This window comes from Rhineura floridana, chromosome 7, assembly GCF_030035675.1.
Source record: "Rhineura floridana isolate rRhiFlo1 chromosome 7, rRhiFlo1.hap2, whole genome shotgun sequence".
In the NCBI taxonomy this organism is placed as follows: domain Eukaryota; kingdom Metazoa; phylum Chordata; class Lepidosauria; order Squamata; family Rhineuridae; genus Rhineura; species Rhineura floridana.
This window is the reverse complement of record NC_084486.1, coordinates 1,137,418-1,156,623: the sequence shown is the minus strand read 5'-3', so window position 1 is coordinate 1,156,623 and position 19,206 is coordinate 1,137,418. Positions and strand designations below refer to the sequence as shown.

Genomic DNA, 19,206 nt, shown 5'->3' with positions numbered 1-19,206 from the left:
AACACAGAATTTCTTTTTGCACGGCCATTCTTTAGTAGGGCTGCTTGTATGTTTAGGATCATTGTTGTGTTGCATGACCCACTTTTGGTTCAGCTTCAGCTCTCAGAAGGATGGCCTGACATTCTCCTCTGGAATCTTCTGATACACCACAGAAATCATGGTTGTGCAAATGATGGCAAACTGTCTAGATCCCGAGGCAGCAAAGCAGGCCCAAACCATCACATTCCTATCACTATGCTTGATGGTTGGGATGAGGTTCTTCTGTTCAAACTCAGTGTTTGTTTTGCACCAAACATAACGTTTCTCACTGAGGCCCAAAAGTTCTACCTTTGACTTATCTGTCCAGAGAACATTGTCCCAGAAGTCTTGGGGATCATCTATGTGATCTTTAGCACACTTTAGATGGGCAGCAATGTTCTTTATAGACAGTCGCGGTTTCCTCCTGGCTATCCTCCCACGAACACTATTCTAGTTCAGTGTTTTCCTGATAACTGAGCCATGAACACTCACATTAGCCAAGGCGAGAGCAGCCCACAGATCCTTGGATACTACTCTGGGGTTCTTTGTGACTTCCTGGATGATGTGCTGGTTTGTTCTTGGAGAGATTTTGGAAGGCAACCACTCCTGGGTAGAGTGACTGTGATCCTGAACTTTCTCCATTTGTCTGACAGTGGATTAGTAGAGTCCCAAATCCTCAGAAATGGTTTTATAACCCTTTCTAGACTGATGAACAGCAATAACTGCTTTTCTGAGGTCCTCAGAGAGATCGATCCTGGCATGATGTGTTTCCACACAACCATATGGTGCAGACCAAACTCAAAGTTTCTGATCATTTTATAGAATAGGGCCTGCCAAACTCACCGCTGCAGACCTACCTAATTATTTAAGCACTTGATTCTAATTATTTCCTTTAATTGAGCTGATGCAGCCAAGGGTTCACTTGCTTTTGCACCTACCCTGACTCTAATGTACTCATTGTTTCCCTAATTGACACATAATTTTATTGCACAAGACATGAAATTGGTTAAGATCAACCCCATTGGATAATTAGAAAAGGACTGGTTTTAACTCACAAAGGCTATCATAGTAAAACTATGTAATTTCCACAATTATCATTAGGGCTCACAAACGTTTTCTCGCCACTATAAATCCAAAAGACCAGAGAAGGTGAATCCGGCAGGTTGGGAGCATGCAAGTGAACTTTTCAACTTATCAACCGGCCTTATATATTATTCCATCATGTAATAAAAATGCTGACAACACGTCATATAGCCTAGAAAATGTTCTGACTTGGAGACCACTTGACTGCTTCATTCATTTTGGGCATTAACACTTGCTTTAAAAAGTCAGTTCATACTTTCCCATGCCAGGACTCTTCAAACTGCTTCCCTGTTTATGAACAATCCAATATAAAACCTAAGCATTTCTACTCACCCCACAAAACTTTCCAGCAAGTCTATATTCTTCCGGTCACTCACAAATTCTCCAATCATTTTCTTGTCCAGTCTTGGATTTTCCCTCAGCCACTTTGCCACTTCATTATTATCCATGGGAGTAGCCAGGAGGTTTTTCTCCTGAAGAAACTGTATCCCTTTCTTTGGTTTTTGATTGAACTGCTCTGAACCACTTATCAACAGCTTAAACAAAAATCAAACCAATATAATTAACAGGAAACATTCTATAACGTTGAGGTTATCCTATCAGCAAATTAGTGCAATACCGTGCCTGCCTTATTCATAGTAAGAGGGCTCAAAAATATTTATTTACTTTTAGTTTTTAGATGTCCATGTCACTTTTTGACTCAAGTCCTCCATAGCACGCTACATCATAAATACAACTGTTCTATTAACAACATTTACAATTTATAAAGCATTTTGTTATTATTTTTTAAATATGTGTATCTTGTACAAGAATCCAGAAAACAGCTAGCAAAAATAAAATTATAAAATATAATTAAACTGTAGAACAAGAAAAAGATATATAATGCAGGAGCAGCAAAGAACCAGCAGCATTATGCAGAATAATAACTAGTTCCCAATCACACAAATGTCCTCTGAAAAGGATTGTCTTCGCCTGTCATCTAAAGCCAAGCAATGATGGAGCCAAATTAATCTTTCTTCACATGGGAGACAGCAGTCCTTAAGATATCCTGGTCATAGATCACTTAATCTTTAAAGGTCAAAACCAGCACTTTGGACTCAAAAAACAGTGAAAGTTGATGCAAAACCTCTCGCCATCTCTGCTATCTTTTCGGCACCTTTTGAAGACTTTCCTCTTTCAACAAGCCTTTAAGTTGAGACCTATCCCAGTCTGCGTCTGTTTTGGAATTGCTTTTAATACGTTTTTTTAAAAAACAATGTTTTTAAACCCTTTTTTAAAGATGTCTTTCAAGATTTTTAAAAAAATGTTTTTAAAGTTGTTTCGTTTTAATGTATTTTAAGGTCTGTTTTTATGATGTTTTAAAGTGTTTTTAGCACTTTTGTTTGCCGCCCTGGGCTCCTGCTGGGAGGACGGGCGGGATATAAATCAAATAAATAAATAAATAAATAAGAGTTCTTCAGCCAGTTCCTTCAATACTCCAGGGTGCAGTTTGTTGGGCCCTGCAGATTTGAACTCATTCAGAGTGATTAGGTATTCCTTGACCGTTTGTCTATCAATCTCAAACTGCAATTCTGCCCCTTCAATTTCACATTTTCCGGGAGGGTCATAGAGCCTCTTTTGGGAGAAGACTGAGCCAATGTTGGAATTGTGCACTTCTGCCTTTTCTTTGTCATCCGTTATCCTTTTGCCATCCTCACTGAGTAGCTGTTCCACCATTTCTTTTCTGTGTCTTTTAATATGGATGCACCTGAGGAAAGCCTTTTTATTGCTTTTGGCATCTCTCGTTACCCTCAGCTCATTCTCAGCTTTAGCCTTCGTGACGCCATCCCTGCCTTTCCATGCTACATTTCTGTAGTCTTCCTTTGTGGCCTAGCCTTCCTTCCAGTTCCTGTATGTGTCCTTTTTTGCTTTCAGGTCATCTCTAAGCTTTCTGTGAAGCCACACTGGCTTCTTCTTCTGGCTTCCCCCTTTTTTCCTTGATGGAATTGTTTGCCATTGTGTCTTTAGAATTTCCTTTTTTAGAAACTCCCACCCATCTTGGACTCCTTTTCACATTAGGGGTGCTTGCCATGGAACCTTACTTACCATTTTTCTGAGTTTATTAAAATCGACTTTCCTGAAGTCCAGGGTATATGTATGGCTGCTCTCAATTTTTGCTTCCTTTAAAATCAAGAACTGAAGTGTAGTGTGCTCACTTTCTCCCAGAGCTCCCGTAACTGCCACTTCATCCACCAAGTCATCTCTATTGGTTAGAATCAAGTCAAGGATAGCTGATCCTCTAGTTGCTTCCTCCACTTTCTGTAGGAGAAAGTTATCTCCAACACAAGTCAGAAATTTCTTGGAGGAGCCCTGTTTGGCAGAATTTGTCTCCCAACAGATATCGGGGTAACTGAAGTCCCCCATTACTACTACACCATGCCTCCTCAAAACATTGGGAATCTGCTTTGCAAAGTTTCATCCTCCTTTTCTCCTTGATTGGGTGGTCGGTAATAGACTCCAACTACCATGTTCCTTTTATTCCTTGCTACCAAAGCTCATCCTCCTGTATTTCTGTGCAGGGATATGTATTTTTAACATATAGCGCAACTCCACCTCCCTTTCTATTCCTTTTGTGTTCTTTTTGAAGAAGTTATATCCTTCAGTTGCTGTATTCCAGTCATGGGAGTCATCCCACCAAGTTTCAATTATACCTATCAAGTCGCATTTACGCTCCTGTATTAAGAGTTCAAGTTCATCCTGTTTGTATCCCATACTGTGGGCATTAATATACAGACATCAAATACCATGTGATTTACAGTTTTCCTTCCTTCCTTATGAAGATGATTACTAGGCCCCATTGTAGCCTTTCCCGCAGTTCCTCTTTCTGGGCACAAGCCTTTGTTAGTCATTACCACCAAGTCCTTGAGTTTCCTTCCCAGAGCTTCAAAGTCTGATGTGATTCCTTTGAAGCTCTGCTTGGCAGTATCATTCGTTCCCACATGGATGAGCAGAAAGGGATATCCGTCACTGGGCTTTAGAAGTGATGACAACCCTTCTGTCACATCTCTAATCCATCCTCCAGGGAGGCAGCATACCTGGTAAGTCCATGGATCTTCTCGGCATACTTGGGTTTCAATCCCACGCAGTATGGAGTCTCCAACTACTACTACTCTTCTCTTGTTGTTGTTGTTGTTGTGGGGCATGGTTTCATGGGCTCTGCTTGACTGAGCGTCAGCCTCTTGCTCACTATTGCGTGGGGTCTCCTGTAATTCTTCCCCTACAGGCTGTCCTCTAGTCTCATCCTCAAGTGCCTGGAAGTGGTTCCTTAATTCCACTTGTGAAGGGTGTCTTCTTGCTCTTCTGCTCCTGTCACCTTTTTCCATGGAGTTTCCTCCACTTTGTTCTTCCTCTCCACAAGTCTCCTCTTTTGCTTCAACATGCTGTTGTTCTTCTACCTCCTGTAGTGCTTAGAAAATGGAAATTTTACTCACCGTGAATTTCTATTTGTAGATAGTGCTGGAGGACATTCTTCAGTAGGGATGACTCCTCCTACCGGTCGTGACAGGCAGGGTCTCTAAGCTTATTTGTAACCTCTCCTGTGGGAGGAGTCGTCCCTCTCTCCAGACCGAACTGACAGAGCCAGGAACCCCCTCAGGCCCCAAATCCACAGCCTCGTGGAAATCCCCAAAGTGGAAGCCTAAACCAGGAGATAGCTGAAGAAAAAATGGTAGACCAGCACAGAACTGATGTGCCGGAAGACAGAGCACACACGAAGGGGGACACACAATACTAAACAACATGTGCAAATGTAAGGCGCTGGCAGAAGCCCTAACTCCCCCACTCCCCCTCCCGCTCCAGAAGGTTGACGCAGAGGAATGAGAGGTGGGTGGAATGTCCTCCAGCACTATCTACAAATAGAAATTCACGGTGAGTAAAATTTCCATTTTTGCTAGATAGTGCTGGAGGACATTCTTCAGCAGGGATATGACAGAGCAGTTTACAAGGACTCCGGGTGGGATGCCTCTAGCTATGAGGCAACACCTTCTGGAGCACCTTCCTGCCAAAGGCAGCATCAGCTGAGGAAAATGAGTCTATTTTATAATGTCTGATGAAAGTGTGTGGAGAAGCCCATGTAGCCGCCCTACAGATATCCAGTATGGGGAACCCCCCTTTAAACGCTGCTGAAGCCGCTGCCCCCCTAATTGAGTGCGCCGTGGTACCCAATGGAGGTTCCTTACCCAGAGTCTGGTATGCAAGAGCTATAGCCTCCCTGAGCCAGCACAAGATAGAGGTGGTTGTCACCTTACACCCCTTTGATTTCCCAGAGAAAGCCACGAAGAGGGCCTCAGACCTCCTGAATTCCAGGGTACGATCCAGGTAGAAACGAAGGGCCCTCCTCACATCTAGAGAGTGCCACCTACGTTCCTGGGAACAGGAAGGAGCGGGGCAGAATGACGGGAGAACCACTTCCTGCGACCTATGAAAAACCAAATTGATTTTAGGCAGGAAAGCTGGGTCTGGTCGGAGGACAACCTTGTCCTGATGGAAAACGCACAATGCCCCCAACTCAGAAACTCTGCGTGCCGATGTAATGGAAACCAGGAAAACTGTTTTGAATGATAAGAGGTTCAGGGGGCAGGTAGCCATTGGTTCAAATGGCGGTCCCGTCAACGCCGTCAGCACCCAGGTAAGGTTCCAGTTTGGAAACCTGTGAACCATTGGCGGGGAAACGAGCGTCACCCCTCTTAGAAAATGTTTAAGGAAAGGGTTGGAGGAAAGCGGGGGGGGGGCAGGCAAAACAAAATGCTACTAAGAGCCGCAGCTTGTCTCTTGAGGGTGGCTGCGCTCAGACCCTTATCAAGACCCGACTGGAGGAACCTAAGGGGACCTCTGACGTCTCGAGACCAAGGGTCCACTGTATTGGCAGAGCACCAGGACAGGAACACCTTCCACGTGGACGAGTAAACCCGGTTCGTGGACTGTCTACGTGAGGCCAGTAGCGTATCTAGCACTTTCCCCTTAAAGCCTTTAGCACTCAACCACAACCGCTCAGTCTCCAAACTGTCAGCCGGAACAACTCTGGACGAGGGTGGCAGATTGGGCCCTGGATCAGAAGATCCGTTCGAGAGGGAACCTGCCAGGGTGTCTCGACTGACATGTTCAGTAGGTCCGGAAACCAGGGGCGTCGAGGCCAATGGGGTGTCACTATAATGATTTCCGCCTTCAGAGTCCGAACCCGCTGGATCGTGCGTTGTATCAGCACGAACGGAGGGAAGGCGTACAGGAGGCCTTTTGGCCACGGTGTGACTAGTGCGTTTGTGCCCTGAGCCTGATGACACGGATTTCTTGTGAAGAACCGGCGTAACTGTGTGTTTGCGGGTGTTGCAAAGAAATCCACTACTGGTTCTCCCCACCTGCGCACCACCTGTTGGAAAACGTCTGGGTTGAGTTGCCATTCTGTCTCTTTGATGGCTGTCCTGCTGAGCCAGTCGGCCACAAAATTGTTGGAGCCCGCCAAGTGTTCAGCCTTCATGGAGGCGAGATGCCCCTCTGCCCATTTGAACAGGCGCTCTGCCTCGAGCATCAAGCCCTTTGATCTCGTGCCCCCTTGTCTGTTGACATAAGATTTCGCCAATGAGTTGTCGGTGCGTATGAGGAGATGGTTCCCCTTGATCTCCTGGGCGAAGGCCCAGTCTGATGGCCCGCAATTCCAGTATGTTTATATTGAACTCCGTTGCAGACCATGTCCCCTGAACTACCTTGAGGTCCAGGTGAGCCCCCCATCCGTACAGACTCACATCTGAGGTCATGATTATGCGTGGAAGGTCTGCCAGGCTGACACCATGGGTCAACCTCTGAGGTTCCAGCCACAACCGGAGCTCTGTCCGTACTGCTGTAGGCACTGAGATCGAGCGTCTGTGTCGTAGTACTATTTCTTCCTGGTAGGGCAGAAGCATCTGTTGCAGAGTTCTTGAATGGAACTGGGCCCACTGAACTAGGTTGTATGCCGACACCAGGGACCCCAGAAGCTGAGCCAGCCTCATCAGGTCCAACGCTGGAACAGAAACCGCTTCCCGAAGCCGTAGCTGGAGTTTCAGTGCCCTTTCTTCGGTGAGCCTCATGCGGAAACGTTGCATGTCCAGGATCACCCCCAGGTGCGGAATAGTTAGTGACGGGGTTAGCATGCTCTTTTCCAGGTTCACCATGAAGCCCATCCATTGCAGCCACGATATGGTGAGATGGGTGTCTGTGTGTGACTGGTCCCGGGATGGCGCCCTCACCAGGATGTCGTCCAGATAGGGGTGCAGGCATATCCCCATAGTTCTGAGCAGAGCTTGGAAAAGTTACTTTTTTTTAACTACAAGTCCCATCAGCCCCAGCCAGCATGGCCACTGGATTGGGCTGATGGGACTTGTAGTTCAAAAAAGTAACTTTTCCAAGCTCTGGTTCTGAGATGCGCCACCAGAACCACCAGTACCTTGGTAAAGACCCTTGGTGCTGAGGAAAGGCCGAACGGCAAAGCCCTGTACTGGAAGTATCTGTTGTCGTACGAGAACCAGAGAAAGCGCCTGTGCTGCTTGCGGATTGGAATGTGTAGATACGCCTCTGAGAGGTCCACTGAGGTCAGCCAATCCCCTTTTCTTAGGGGTGCTGTTATGGAGCGAAGGATTTCCATTTTGAAGTGCTTCTTGGCCACCCACCTGTTGATCCATTTGAGATCCAAGATAGCCCTCGTGTCACCGTTCTTTTTGTCGACCAAGAAAAAAATGGAATATACCCCTGATTTCCTCTCCAAGGGAACTACTGGCTCTATTGCCCTGATATCCAGCAGGTGTTGAATAGCTTCCAGGTAGCGCAAGTGCTTCTCCGGCCTTCGGGACCTCGGAGTGGGGCGAAAACAGTCGTGTGGACTGTGTCATAACTCTATGGCATATCCCATGGAAACCGTGTCCAGTACCCATTTGTCTGAGGTGATGCCTCTCCAGCGGTGAGCAAACTCTAGAAGCCGTGCTCCCACTCCGCGAGAGGCCTCTGGCAGCCGCCAGTCAGGAGGAAGAGCCCTTTGGGGCTCCCCTCTGGTTCCTCCCTGAGGAGAATGGTACGCCTCCAGATTTAGTGGAGGAAGCGTGTCCACCCCCTTTGTCTTGTCTGCCCCAGCGAGGCCTGTTGGATGGCCGAAATCTAAAGGGCTGTTTTGAGGGACGAAAAAACTGGTTCTGTCTGCCCTTCCGTTCCTCTCTTCTGGCCATAGGGAGTGTTTTCTTCTTGTCCCTATTTTTCACCAGGTGGGCCTCTAGAGGCTCCCCGAATAACTTAGCACCTGAAAAAGGTAAAGCAGTGAGGCGGGTCTGTGACCCTGAGTCCACAGCCCACTATCTAAGCCAAATGTTGCGTTGAGCCACCGTGGAGGCAGCCATAGAGCGCGCTGCAAACTGTAGGGCATCCATGGATGCGTCGGCTGCCAGGGCCGAGGCCATTTTCTTTAACCCGTCCTTTACAAATTTGGGAACATCATCCCGAGCCCCAAACTCTTCAGCCCACATAAAAACCGCTCTGGAGAAAACTGAGGAAGTGGCTGCAGCCCTAAAGCCGACAGCGTCTGCCTCGAAACTCCTACAAAGGGCCCCTTCGACTCTCTTGTCGCAATGGTCCTTGGGCCCCCCCTCCCCTTCTGTTGGGATCACCGCCGAGCTAGTAAGAGCAGCAATAGGCGGGTCCACTGTGGGAACACAGAGTCTTGCCATAATCCTGTCAGCAAAAACGTAATGTTTCTTTGCCCACTTGGCAGGTGGCTTTGGCTTGCATGGCGATGACCATTCGGCATCCCACACGTCATCAAAAGCCTGGGGAAAGGGAACTGAAACCTGTTTATTGTCCCTGGAGGGAAAAGCCTTTTTTGCGCCTGCCAAGACTGACTGAGTGGGTTCATCTCCCCCCTCTGCCTCTGGCAGTTGCAGTACCCTGCAGGCCTTGGAAAGGAGCGGCTGAAAAACCTCAGGGGCGAAGAGTCTGGGTTGTGCCTGGGTGACCTCTATTTCCTCACCCGAAAGTTCCCCCTCTTCCCTGTCCTGCTCTAGGAATTCCTCAGAATCTGATGGAGCGCCCAGTGTAGGAGGGGCCTGCATAGGCGACCGTGCCTGCGCCTGCCGAGCCCGGGCCATAGAGGAAGAGGGACCTACATGATACTGTGGGTGTGATCGCCTTGCGACCCCCCCCCCAACACGCTGTGACCGGGGGGCTCCTTATCACCCCTTGGTGAATCCTGTGTCGACTCTTCATGTAAAATGCATGGGGGAGGGGGCGATCCCCCCCCGTCTCATGGCTTGGTATGAGGGAGAAGAGGACCTGGAACGGTTGTCTCTTAGAGATGCGCTGCCATGCCCGTCCTCCCTGCTGGACCCTGTGGAGGAGGACAAGCGCCTGCGCTTTCCCCTGTGGGAGCGCTTCCTCGAATGTTTGCGCTTCTTACTTTTACGCGCTTGTGAAAGAGAGCCACTGACTTCAGAGGCAATGAGCTCTTTAACCCAGGTCATCAATTTGGGGAATTGAGAGTGGGGGGGGGGAAATATCCATACCTTCATCTAGGAGATTCATACCCCCGCTTTCTACGCTCTGGGACGGAGAAAGGACTGATTGTTGTGAGTCCTCTAGGTCCCTTGCCTCTCCCACGAAGCAGGGCTCTTGGCGGGAAGGCGGGGAGGCAGCGGGCGAGGCCATAATATGGCGGTGCTGACTCCCTGACGTTGAGGAAATTGCGCGGGAAGTCAGTTTGCAGGCGAGCCGCATAGCGGGCGCCGCTCAACCCCCTGCTGAGGCTTCCTCCCTCAACGAGGCAAGCCCTTGGCGAAGGGTAGGAGGGAAAGGGGGGGAGCCAGGAGCCGCGAGCCCGCTGAACGCGAGGGTTGTGGAAACGCGGCTCTGCGGAGCGGGCGAGAAACTCCCGTGCGTGCGGCTGCTGCTTTTGTTGTTATGATGCAGCTAGCTGTGCTCCGCCCGTCTTCGGCCTCCTTCGTCGATGGCTGTGAACCCAGCTGGGCTCGACCTGGCCTCACAAACCCCCAACCCACGGAGTGAAGGTAGGAGAGGGGGAAGGTACAGGCAGGATAAATAAAACAAACATAAGAAGAAGATTTGCACAATAAAAGACACTGAGAGAATAGAAACCAAAAACAAAAGAAAGAAGCTCTAGCTAGAGAGGAGAGATTAAACTCCAGACCTTCACTGACCGCAGGCAGGGCCGGTCTGGAGAGAGGGACGACTCCTCCCCCAGGAGAGGCTACAGAGAAGCTTAGAGACCCTACCTGTCACGACCGGTAGGAGGAGACATCCCTACTGAAGAATGTCCTCCAGCACTATCTAGCAAATGCTGGAACAACAACAGCAAAGAGAACTCTACATCTTCTCTTATACTCTTCAGTGTGGCCACCAGCCGTTCCAGGCCCCTCACGTTTTCTTCCAACAGCACCATCAGCTTGCACTTGTTGCACTTGTACACCATGTTGTTCTCATGCAAGAAAACAAACACTGCACACACCCTGCAGTTTACCACCACTGGAGTGTCCTCTTCTTCCACAGACTCTACTGCCTTTTGTTTCTTTCTTTCTACTTTTAGTGGAATAGCCTGTGCTTTGTCCTGTCTTCCTTCAGGGTAAATAGGAGAGTCCCACTGGTATGTGGTGCGCTGTGCAAGGGGAAAAATGTTTTAGGGACCTCCCCTGCCAAACTCCTCTTAGCTTTCTCTGTTTGCTTGCTCTCTGAAAGCTGGCTCACTTGTATCTCCTGTGGACCACAGCTCCTTCTGCTTTGTTCAGTTAGGAGTCATGAAACAGAATGAAAACTCCCAGCACACACAGCTGCTCCTAGCTGCCCTCAGCAGCTATCAGTCCACGCTCCTTCAGCCAGCAACTATCAGGCCATGCCCGTTCTAATCAATCTGCTATGGAGCCCTTCAGAGCACACAGTCAAAGCACACGGCTTCAGAGCCCTCTTTGTCTTTGTCTCTTCCTCACTACACCTCCTCTGCCAAACTCCTATTCACTCGCTCTCTGAGAGCTGGCTTGTTTGTATCTCCTCTGGTCCAATCAAGCTGCTATGGAGCCCTTCAGAGCACACAGTCAGAGCACACGGCTTCAGAGCCCTCTTTGTCTCTCTACATCTCCTCTGCCAAACTCCTGTTGACTCTCCCTCTTGGCTCGCTCTGTTCACTTGCTCTCAAGAGCTGGCTCGCTTGCATCTCCTCTGGATCAGCTGACACAGCTCTATCTGCTCTCCTCAGTTAGCAGTCAAGAAACAGAACAAACAGAAGGACTGTGAGGGGAGAGAGACTCGGCTGCTATCAGGGGAGGCTGTTTCCACCTGCCTTGCCCCACCCTCCAGCCTCAAACGCAGCTTCTTTCGGAAGACTTTCGGGCCTTTGGGTTGGGCTGTGGGGGTTGAGGGAGATTTTTTATTTCCGCTTGGGGTTTTTAAAATAATTTTGCTTTGATTTTAAATTAATTGTTGTTGGGGGTGGGTCTCTGGTGTGGTTGTGGGATTTTAGGGTGTTCTGGGTGGTTTTAAGGGTGGGTGGCCTGCCTGAGTTGCGGACTCCAGCGTCAGGGGCATGTGTAAATCGGGGGGGAGAGATGGGGGGAGGGTGGGAGGCCAAGATATAACGAGGCTGGGAGGCAGATGCTGGTGGAGTGCTAGAGGCAGGCCACATCAGGTAAGAGGAACTAGGGAGAGATACATAATATCTGTCCCTTGCTCCGGACCTGCCCAAGACCGAAAGATAGCTGGGGGATGCAGGACTCCATGTTCTAACCTTCGGTTGCTGCTGCGCAATGGCAGATCCGTTGCCCCAAAACCATCTCTCATCCATGACATGATATTGGATGAGGGCGCGGACCTGGCATGCATTACGGGAACCTGGCTGGATGAGGCTCCCATCCTTGAGGCCATGTGTCCAGCTGGGTTCCTATATGCGCAGCAGCCAAGGGTGGGAAGTCGGGGAGGGGGAGTGGCTGTCATCTATCGGGGGTCCCTGGTTCTCACCAGACCTCCTCTCCATGAGACCAAGGTTGTTGATTGCATGTACTGGAGGCTGGGCCCCAGGGGCAGCTTAGGGATTCTGCTCGTGTACAACGGACTCCCTGGCCGAGGTGCTGGAGGTGGTCTCGGATGTGCGGGTGCAGTCCCCAAACTTGCTGGTGCTGGGGGATTTCAACGTACATGCTGAGGCCATCCTCACAGGGGCACCTCGGGATTTCATGGAAACCATGGCTTCCTGGGAGCTGCACCTTACTCCCACGGGGCCCATCCATGTAGCTGGTCATGCATTTGACCTTGTATTTGTCTCGGGAGAGGAGGGGAGTGATCTGAAAATGGGGGCTACATCTCTTATCCCCTTGTCATGGTCAGATCACTACTTGATGAGAGTAGACCTTTCGATGCCACACACCCTCCGCAGGGGTAAAGGACCCATTAGGATGGTCCGCCCCAGATGCTTGATGAATCCTGATGGAATCCTGAATGCGCTTGGGGACTTTATGGAGCCTGCAGATGGGCACTCGGTCAAGACCCTGGTGGAGGAGTGGAATAAGGCGAGCCACCGGGTGGCTCCGAAACGCCCTCTCCCCCTGAATAGAGCTCAGACACCACCGTGGTATACTCCATGGTTGCGAACTCTGAGGTGGGAGGTGAGACGGCTAGAGCACCGGTGGCTGAAATCTCGCTCTGATGACGATCGGACACGGGTTAGAGCGGCTGCAGCAGCCTACCATGTGGCAATAAGGCAGCAAAAAGGATTTTTATCCTGCTTCTATTGCGTCCGCAGAGTGCTGTCCCAGGAAGCTGTTCCAAGTGGTCAGGGTGCCAGGTTGGGGATCTGAGGATTCAGAAACAGAGGAGGAAAGGGAGGGGGCCAGTTCGTTAGAGTGGACTGGAGAAGGAGACGAAATTCCAGAGATAGCGTTGCCTAGCAATGGAGACCTTGAAGATTTCACAGTCTTGGAGCCTTCCCTCGAAGTTCCCACGCCGCCTCCTCTAGTGAGGGAAGAGGGAGGGCCTCCTAAGCCAGAGAAACCGCAAGACAGTTTACAACCTGACCCCCCTCTTTCCCCCATACCGGAGTCAGAGATTTCAGAAGAGGAGGGGCCCGTGCTTCCCCTGTCGCCGCGTACTCGAAGACAGTTGAAAAGACAAGAAAGGAGGGGGGAAGGAGGGTGGTGACTGAGGGACCGTTAAGGAGGAGTGAAAGGCTTCACGCCCGTTTGACCCCTTCTTAAGAGACAGGCGGGAAAGCAGCCCCTTGCTCTGTCAACTCTCTTTCTACGTCGCAGGACCTGTAACTCTGTGTTGCTTCATGAGAAGGCGCAGTCTCTGTTTGGATATTACCTTAATAAAAACTGAATTGCTTTCAACTACCAGTCTGATTCCTGAGTCCCATCCTGGGCCTGACAGCTTGACAGAGCCACCTAAATCACCCTCAACGCTCTCTCCACTTGACCGTGACAAGATGGAAAAGGGAGCGGCGGGGGGAACGAATCCCACTTCTGAGACGGAAGCAGTGAGACTTTTGAGGACTAATGTGGCTGATTTGCAGACGGATGTTCAATCCTTGCTGGCAGCAGTCAAGGTGCTGAAAACGGATAATCAGGCCTTGAAAGCCACCATCGATCGGATGCGGGCAGCCCCTCCAGCCGCTGCGGTAAAGGTTCCCATTGGATTATCCCCAAAGTGTGCAGGACAGAGTGATCAGTTGGCAACTTTCGTGGCTCAATGTGAGTTATACTTGGATGTCAGGAATGCAGAATTTCCGGATGATGGGGCTAAAGTGGCCTTCGTGATCAGCCTCCTGGAGGGAGAAGCTGCAAAATGGGTGACTCCGTATCTGGTGAGAAAGGATGCCCTCCTAGGAAGATACAGAGGATTTATACAAGAAATGACCGAGATGTTTCAAGACCCGCAAAGAGCTGAAACAGTAGCGCGGCAGCTAGGCGCTCTGAAACAAGCAAAAGGGACTGTTTCCGAGTACACTAATGCTTTTAAAATTTTTGTCCCAGGAAACTGGTTATAATGATGCAGCCTTGATGTTTATGTAACGGAGTGGACTAAATGCTGAGATCCTGGATGAGCTGGCCAGGACCACCACCACCCCACTGACCTGCCAGGGCTAATCCGGCTGTGCCTGCAGATTGATCACCGGATGGAAGGAAGGCGCCTGGAAAAGAAACAGGAGGTCCCGAGATATTCAGCCTCGGCATCCCACAGCAAGGCCCTTTCCACTTCAGGAACGGCAGGTAATGCAACTGAGGGACAGGGAGGGGCTAGGCCAAGACTGTCAGAAGAAGAAAAAGAGAGACGACGTCGAGAACATCTATGATTTTATTGTTCGAAACCGGGCCATGTGGCCAGAGACTGTGGACTGAAAGGGGGGAAAGCCGAGCCGTCGGGAAACTAAAACACCCAGTCCACGTGCAGGCCGGTGGACTGGGGGCAGCGTTGTATAAAGGCCCTCCAATGATCCAACCTCCCTCCAAAGGAGTGTTGGTCCTACCTATTCGGATTACAACTTCCCAAGGAGTGGTGTTTAATTCTACTGCATTAATTGACAGTGGAGCCTCCACAAATTTTATTGATGCAAAGTTAGCCAAGCGTTATGGAATTTCTAAGTGGAAACTGGATGCTCCCCTATCTGTGGAGACCATCGATGGGAGACCCCTGAAGTCAGGAGGGGTGACACAAGCCACGGAGGAATTGAAACTTCAAATTCCTGGGCATGAAGAGTTCATTTCGCTGTACGTGTCAGATCTCTCAAACTTTGAGGTGATTCTGGGAATGCCCTGGCTAGCCAAGCACGAACCCAAAATAAGTTGGAAGGAGGCGGTGGTGTGGTTCACCTCCCAGTATTGTCAGGAGAACTGTCAGCCAGAAGGAATCAAGAACACCTTAGCGGGGGCAGTGCAAGAGATCGAGCAAGTGATCCTCCCTTTGAAGTACGAGGAATTCAAAGATTTGTTTGATGAAAAAGAGGCAGAGACTTTACCCCCCCACCGCCCTTACGACTGTGCGATTGATCTCGTGCCAGGAGCCAGCATCCCATCGGGAAGAATTTACTCTCTCACAGAGACTGAGAGGGAGACCCTGAAGGAATTTCTGGAAAAGAACCTGAAGCGAGGATTCATACGTCCCTCACAGTCCCCTGCTGGAGCGCCCCTGTTGTTTGTGAAGAAGAAGGGGGGGGAGCTCAGGCCTTGTAACGACTACTGTGCATTGAATCAGATCACCATCCCTAACAGTTACCCACTGCCCCTGATTTCAGAGCTGCTAGACTGACTGCGCTCAGCAAAAATCTTCACGAAGCTGGATTTAAGAGGAGCGTACAATCTGATCAGAATGAAGGAGGGACATGAATGGAAAACAGGATCTCTGACTTCTTACGGACAGTTTGAATACTTGGTCATGCCGTTCGGGCTTTCGGGGAGCCCAGGCGTTTTTCAAAAGTTCATGAATGACGTGTTCAGAGACCTGTTGGACACGTATGCAATTTGTTACTTAGATGATATCCTGGTGTTCTCAAAGAATCAAGAAGACCATGATCAGCATGTGAAAACTGTGTTGAGGAGACTGAGAGAGAATCATCTGTATGCTAAGCTAGAGAAATGTGGATTTGACCTTGAGTCTTTGGACTTCCTTGGGTACCGAATCTCAGCGGGGGGAGTGGAGATGGACCCAGGGAAAGTGAGTTGTATATTGGACTGGGGTCAACCCGTCACCAAAAAGGATGTACAACGTTTTCTAGGGTTTGCCAATTATTACAGAAAGTTCATCCCAGGATTTTCCAAATTAACAGCTCCTCTGACTGACTGTTTAAGGGGAAAGAAGAAATTTCAATGGACCAAGAATGCTACAAACGCCTTTGAGGAGCTGAAAAGAAGATTCGCTACTGAGCCCATTCTGCGCTTTGTCGATCCAACCCGCCCCTTCGTCGTGGAAGCAGATGCTTCGGATTTTGCCATCGGGGGGTCCTTCTGCAATTAGACCAAGAAGGAAAGGAGCTGCACCCCTGCGCGTACTTCTCTAGAAAGTTGAAGCCCGCGGAGAAGAACTATACAGTATGGGAGAAGGAACTACTAGCCATCAAGGATTCTTTTGAGAACTGGAGACAATATTTGGAGGGGGCCTCTCATCAGATTGAAGTGCGCTCCGACCACAAGAACCTGGAAAGCCTACAAACAGCCAGAAAGCTGAACCAGAGACAGATAAGATGGTCCCAGTTCTTCACTAGGTTCAACTTCAAGATTACTTATCATGCCCAAGCCAAAAACCAGAGAGCAGATGCCTTATCTAGACAGCCACAATTCAAAGGAAGCGAATCCGATGACCAGCCTCAGTACGTGATCCCGCCAGAGAAATTAACGTTGGGATCATGTCAGCCTTCATGGGAAGAAGAACTCAAAAGGGCACAACAAGAAGATGCAGGCATGCAACAATATATTCAGGAGGTGGGACAAGATCAAGACCCAGAAGTAAGTTTCCACTGGCGAGATGGACTGTTATGGTTTAAAACAGCCAGGTATGTGCCAGAAGGGGAATTAAGACTCAGAGTCCTACGTCAGTGCCATGACTCCATCACCGCGGGGCACTTTGGGATTTACAAAACCATTCAGAACGTGGCCAAGGACTTCTGGTGGCCTAAGATGCGTAGGGATATTGAGGACTATGTAAAATCCTGTTCTGTCTGTATGTGGGGGAAAACACAAACAGGAAAACCAGCAGGGCTGTTACAACCGCTACCTGTCCCAAACGAACCCTGGAAGGACCTTTCCATGGATTTTATAACTGATCTACCAAAGTCACAAGGAATGACGGCCATCCTAGTAGTGGTAGATTTACTCACCAAAATGGCACATTTCCTTCCTTGCTCAGGGGCCTTAGAGGCAAAAGAAACAGCCAAGTTATTCATCAAAGAAATCTACCGGTTGCATGGATTGCCAGACAGTGTAGTCTCGGATCGAGGAACTCAGTTCACAGCTAAATTTTGGAGAGCAATGTGGAAACAGCTGCAGACGGAGCTAAAACTCTCTTCAGCTCATCATCCCCAGACAGACGGTCAGACGGAACGCCTGAACGCTGTTTTGGAAAGATATTTACGTTGTTATGCGTCCTACCAACAGACTGGGTGTCATATTTACATTTTGCAGAGTTTGCCTATAACAACTCCTTGCACTCCAGCACTAAGCAAACCCCGTTCTTCGCTAATTATGGATTTCATCCTAAAGCCTTCCCAAGCAGCTCAGAGGGGGTGCTTGTGCCAGCCGCAGGAGATTTTCTGAAGGAGTTACACGCTGTGCAACAGACATTGAAACAGCAGCTAAATGAAGCCAAGACTGAGTACAAGCGAGCTGCTGATCTGCACAGGAGAGAGCCCCCCCCCTTCAACCAGGAGACCAGGTATGGCTGTCCACTCGTTTCCTTCAGATGCCGGGCAAATGTAGAAAATTACAAGACAAGAGGGTGGGGCCTTTTGAAATAGAGGCTCAATTTAATCCCGTAGCTTATCGACTGAAGTTACCAGACACATTTAAAATACACCATGTTTCATCGATCCTTGTTAACAAAAGCAGCCCCTCCCAGTGATTTGCGGTCAGAGGAGCCTCCAGGGGCTCCGCTCATGGTGAATGAGCAGACTGAATTTGAAGTGGAAGAAATCCTCGACTCCAGAATGAGGCATAATAAATTGCAGTATTTGATCCACTAGAAGGGCTATGGGCCTGCAGATAGATCTTGGGAAGCCGAAACTGATGTGCATGCTCCAGATTTGGTAAAACTTTTTCACCAACAGTTTCCCCATCACCCCAAGCCAGTCGGGGAGGGGGGGCACAGCATGGAGAGGGGATGATGTCAGGGTGCCAGGTTGGGGATCTGAGGATTCAGAAACAGAGGAGGAAAGGGAGGGGGCCAGTTCGTTAGAGTGGACTGGAGAAGGAGACGAAATTCCAGAGATAGCGTTGCCTAGCAACGGAGACCTTGAAAATTTCACAGTCTTGGAGCCTTCCCTCGAAGTTCCCACGCCGCCGCCTCTAGTGAGGGAAAAGGGAGGGCCTCCTAAGCCAGAGAAACCGCAAGACAGTTTAAAACCTGACCCCCCTCTTTCCCCCATACCGGAGTCGGAGATTTCAGAAGAGGAGGGGCCCGTGCTTCCCCTGTCGCCGCGTGCTCGAAGACAGTTGAAAAGACAAGAAAGGAGGGGGGGAAGGAGGGTGGTGACTGAGGGACCGTTAAGGAGGAGTGAAAGGCTTCACGCCCGTTTGACCCCTTCTTAAGAGACAGGCGGGAAAGCAGCCCCTTGCTCTGTCAACTCTCTTTCTACGTCGCAGGACCTGTAACTCTGTGCTGCTTCATGAGAAGGCGCAGCCTCTGTTTGGATATTACCTTAATAAAAACTGAATTGCTTTCAACTACCAGTCTGATTCCTGAGTCCCATCCTGGGCCTGACAGAAGCCTGGTCGGTCCAGTTGATTCGGAACCTATGGAACATTCTAAGACCTCCTGTGATGAGTTTGCAAAGCACTTTGCAGATAAAATCGATGGTCTAAAGAGTGCGATTCCACACGCTATGGATACAGTGAGCGAGCCAGAGTCGGCCAGTGGTTCTCCGGTGGTGTGGGATCGGTTCCAGCTTCTTCCTTCTGATGAAGTGGACAAGGTGCTTTCAACCTTAAGGCCAACCACCTGCTTACTCGACCCTTGCCCATCGTGGCTCATTATGGGCTGCAAGGAAAGTCTGGGCGAGGGGATCAAGGTGGTGGTAAATGCGTTCTTGGAAGAGGGCGTCATGCCATCAGCCCTCAAGGAGGCAGTAATAAAACCAATTTTAAAGAAGCTCTCCTTGGATCCCCAAGATTTGAACAACTTTCGCCCAATCTCAAACTTACCATTCTTGGGCAAGGCAGTTGAACGGGTGGTGGTGAAGCAATTGCAAGCGCAATTGGAGGAAACAAATTATCTGGATCCATTTCAGTCGGGTTTCAGGTCTGGATATGGGACTGAAACAGTCTTGGTGGATGATATGAGGAAAGCATTGGATAGGGGTGAGTGCATCTTCCTAGCTTTCCTGGACCTCTCAGCGGCTTTTGATACCGT

At 49.5% G+C, this 19,206-nt stretch overlaps 1 protein-coding gene across 6 annotated transcripts in view; it reads right to left on the bottom strand.

The window, feature by feature from the left end:
• Positions 1 to 19,206, bottom strand: part of GBF1 (golgi brefeldin A resistant guanine nucleotide exchange factor 1) — a 223,404-nt gene that overhangs the window by 74,233 nt on the left and 129,965 nt on the right. For all 6 annotated transcript variants that reach the window (XM_061634634.1, XM_061634629.1, XM_061634630.1 and 3 more), the window contains one exon: positions 1,435 to 1,637. In XM_061634634.1, the coding sequence (XP_061490618.1) occupies positions 1,435 to 1,637 (203 nt within the window). The remainder of the gene's footprint in view (positions 1 to 1,434; positions 1,638 to 19,206) is intronic.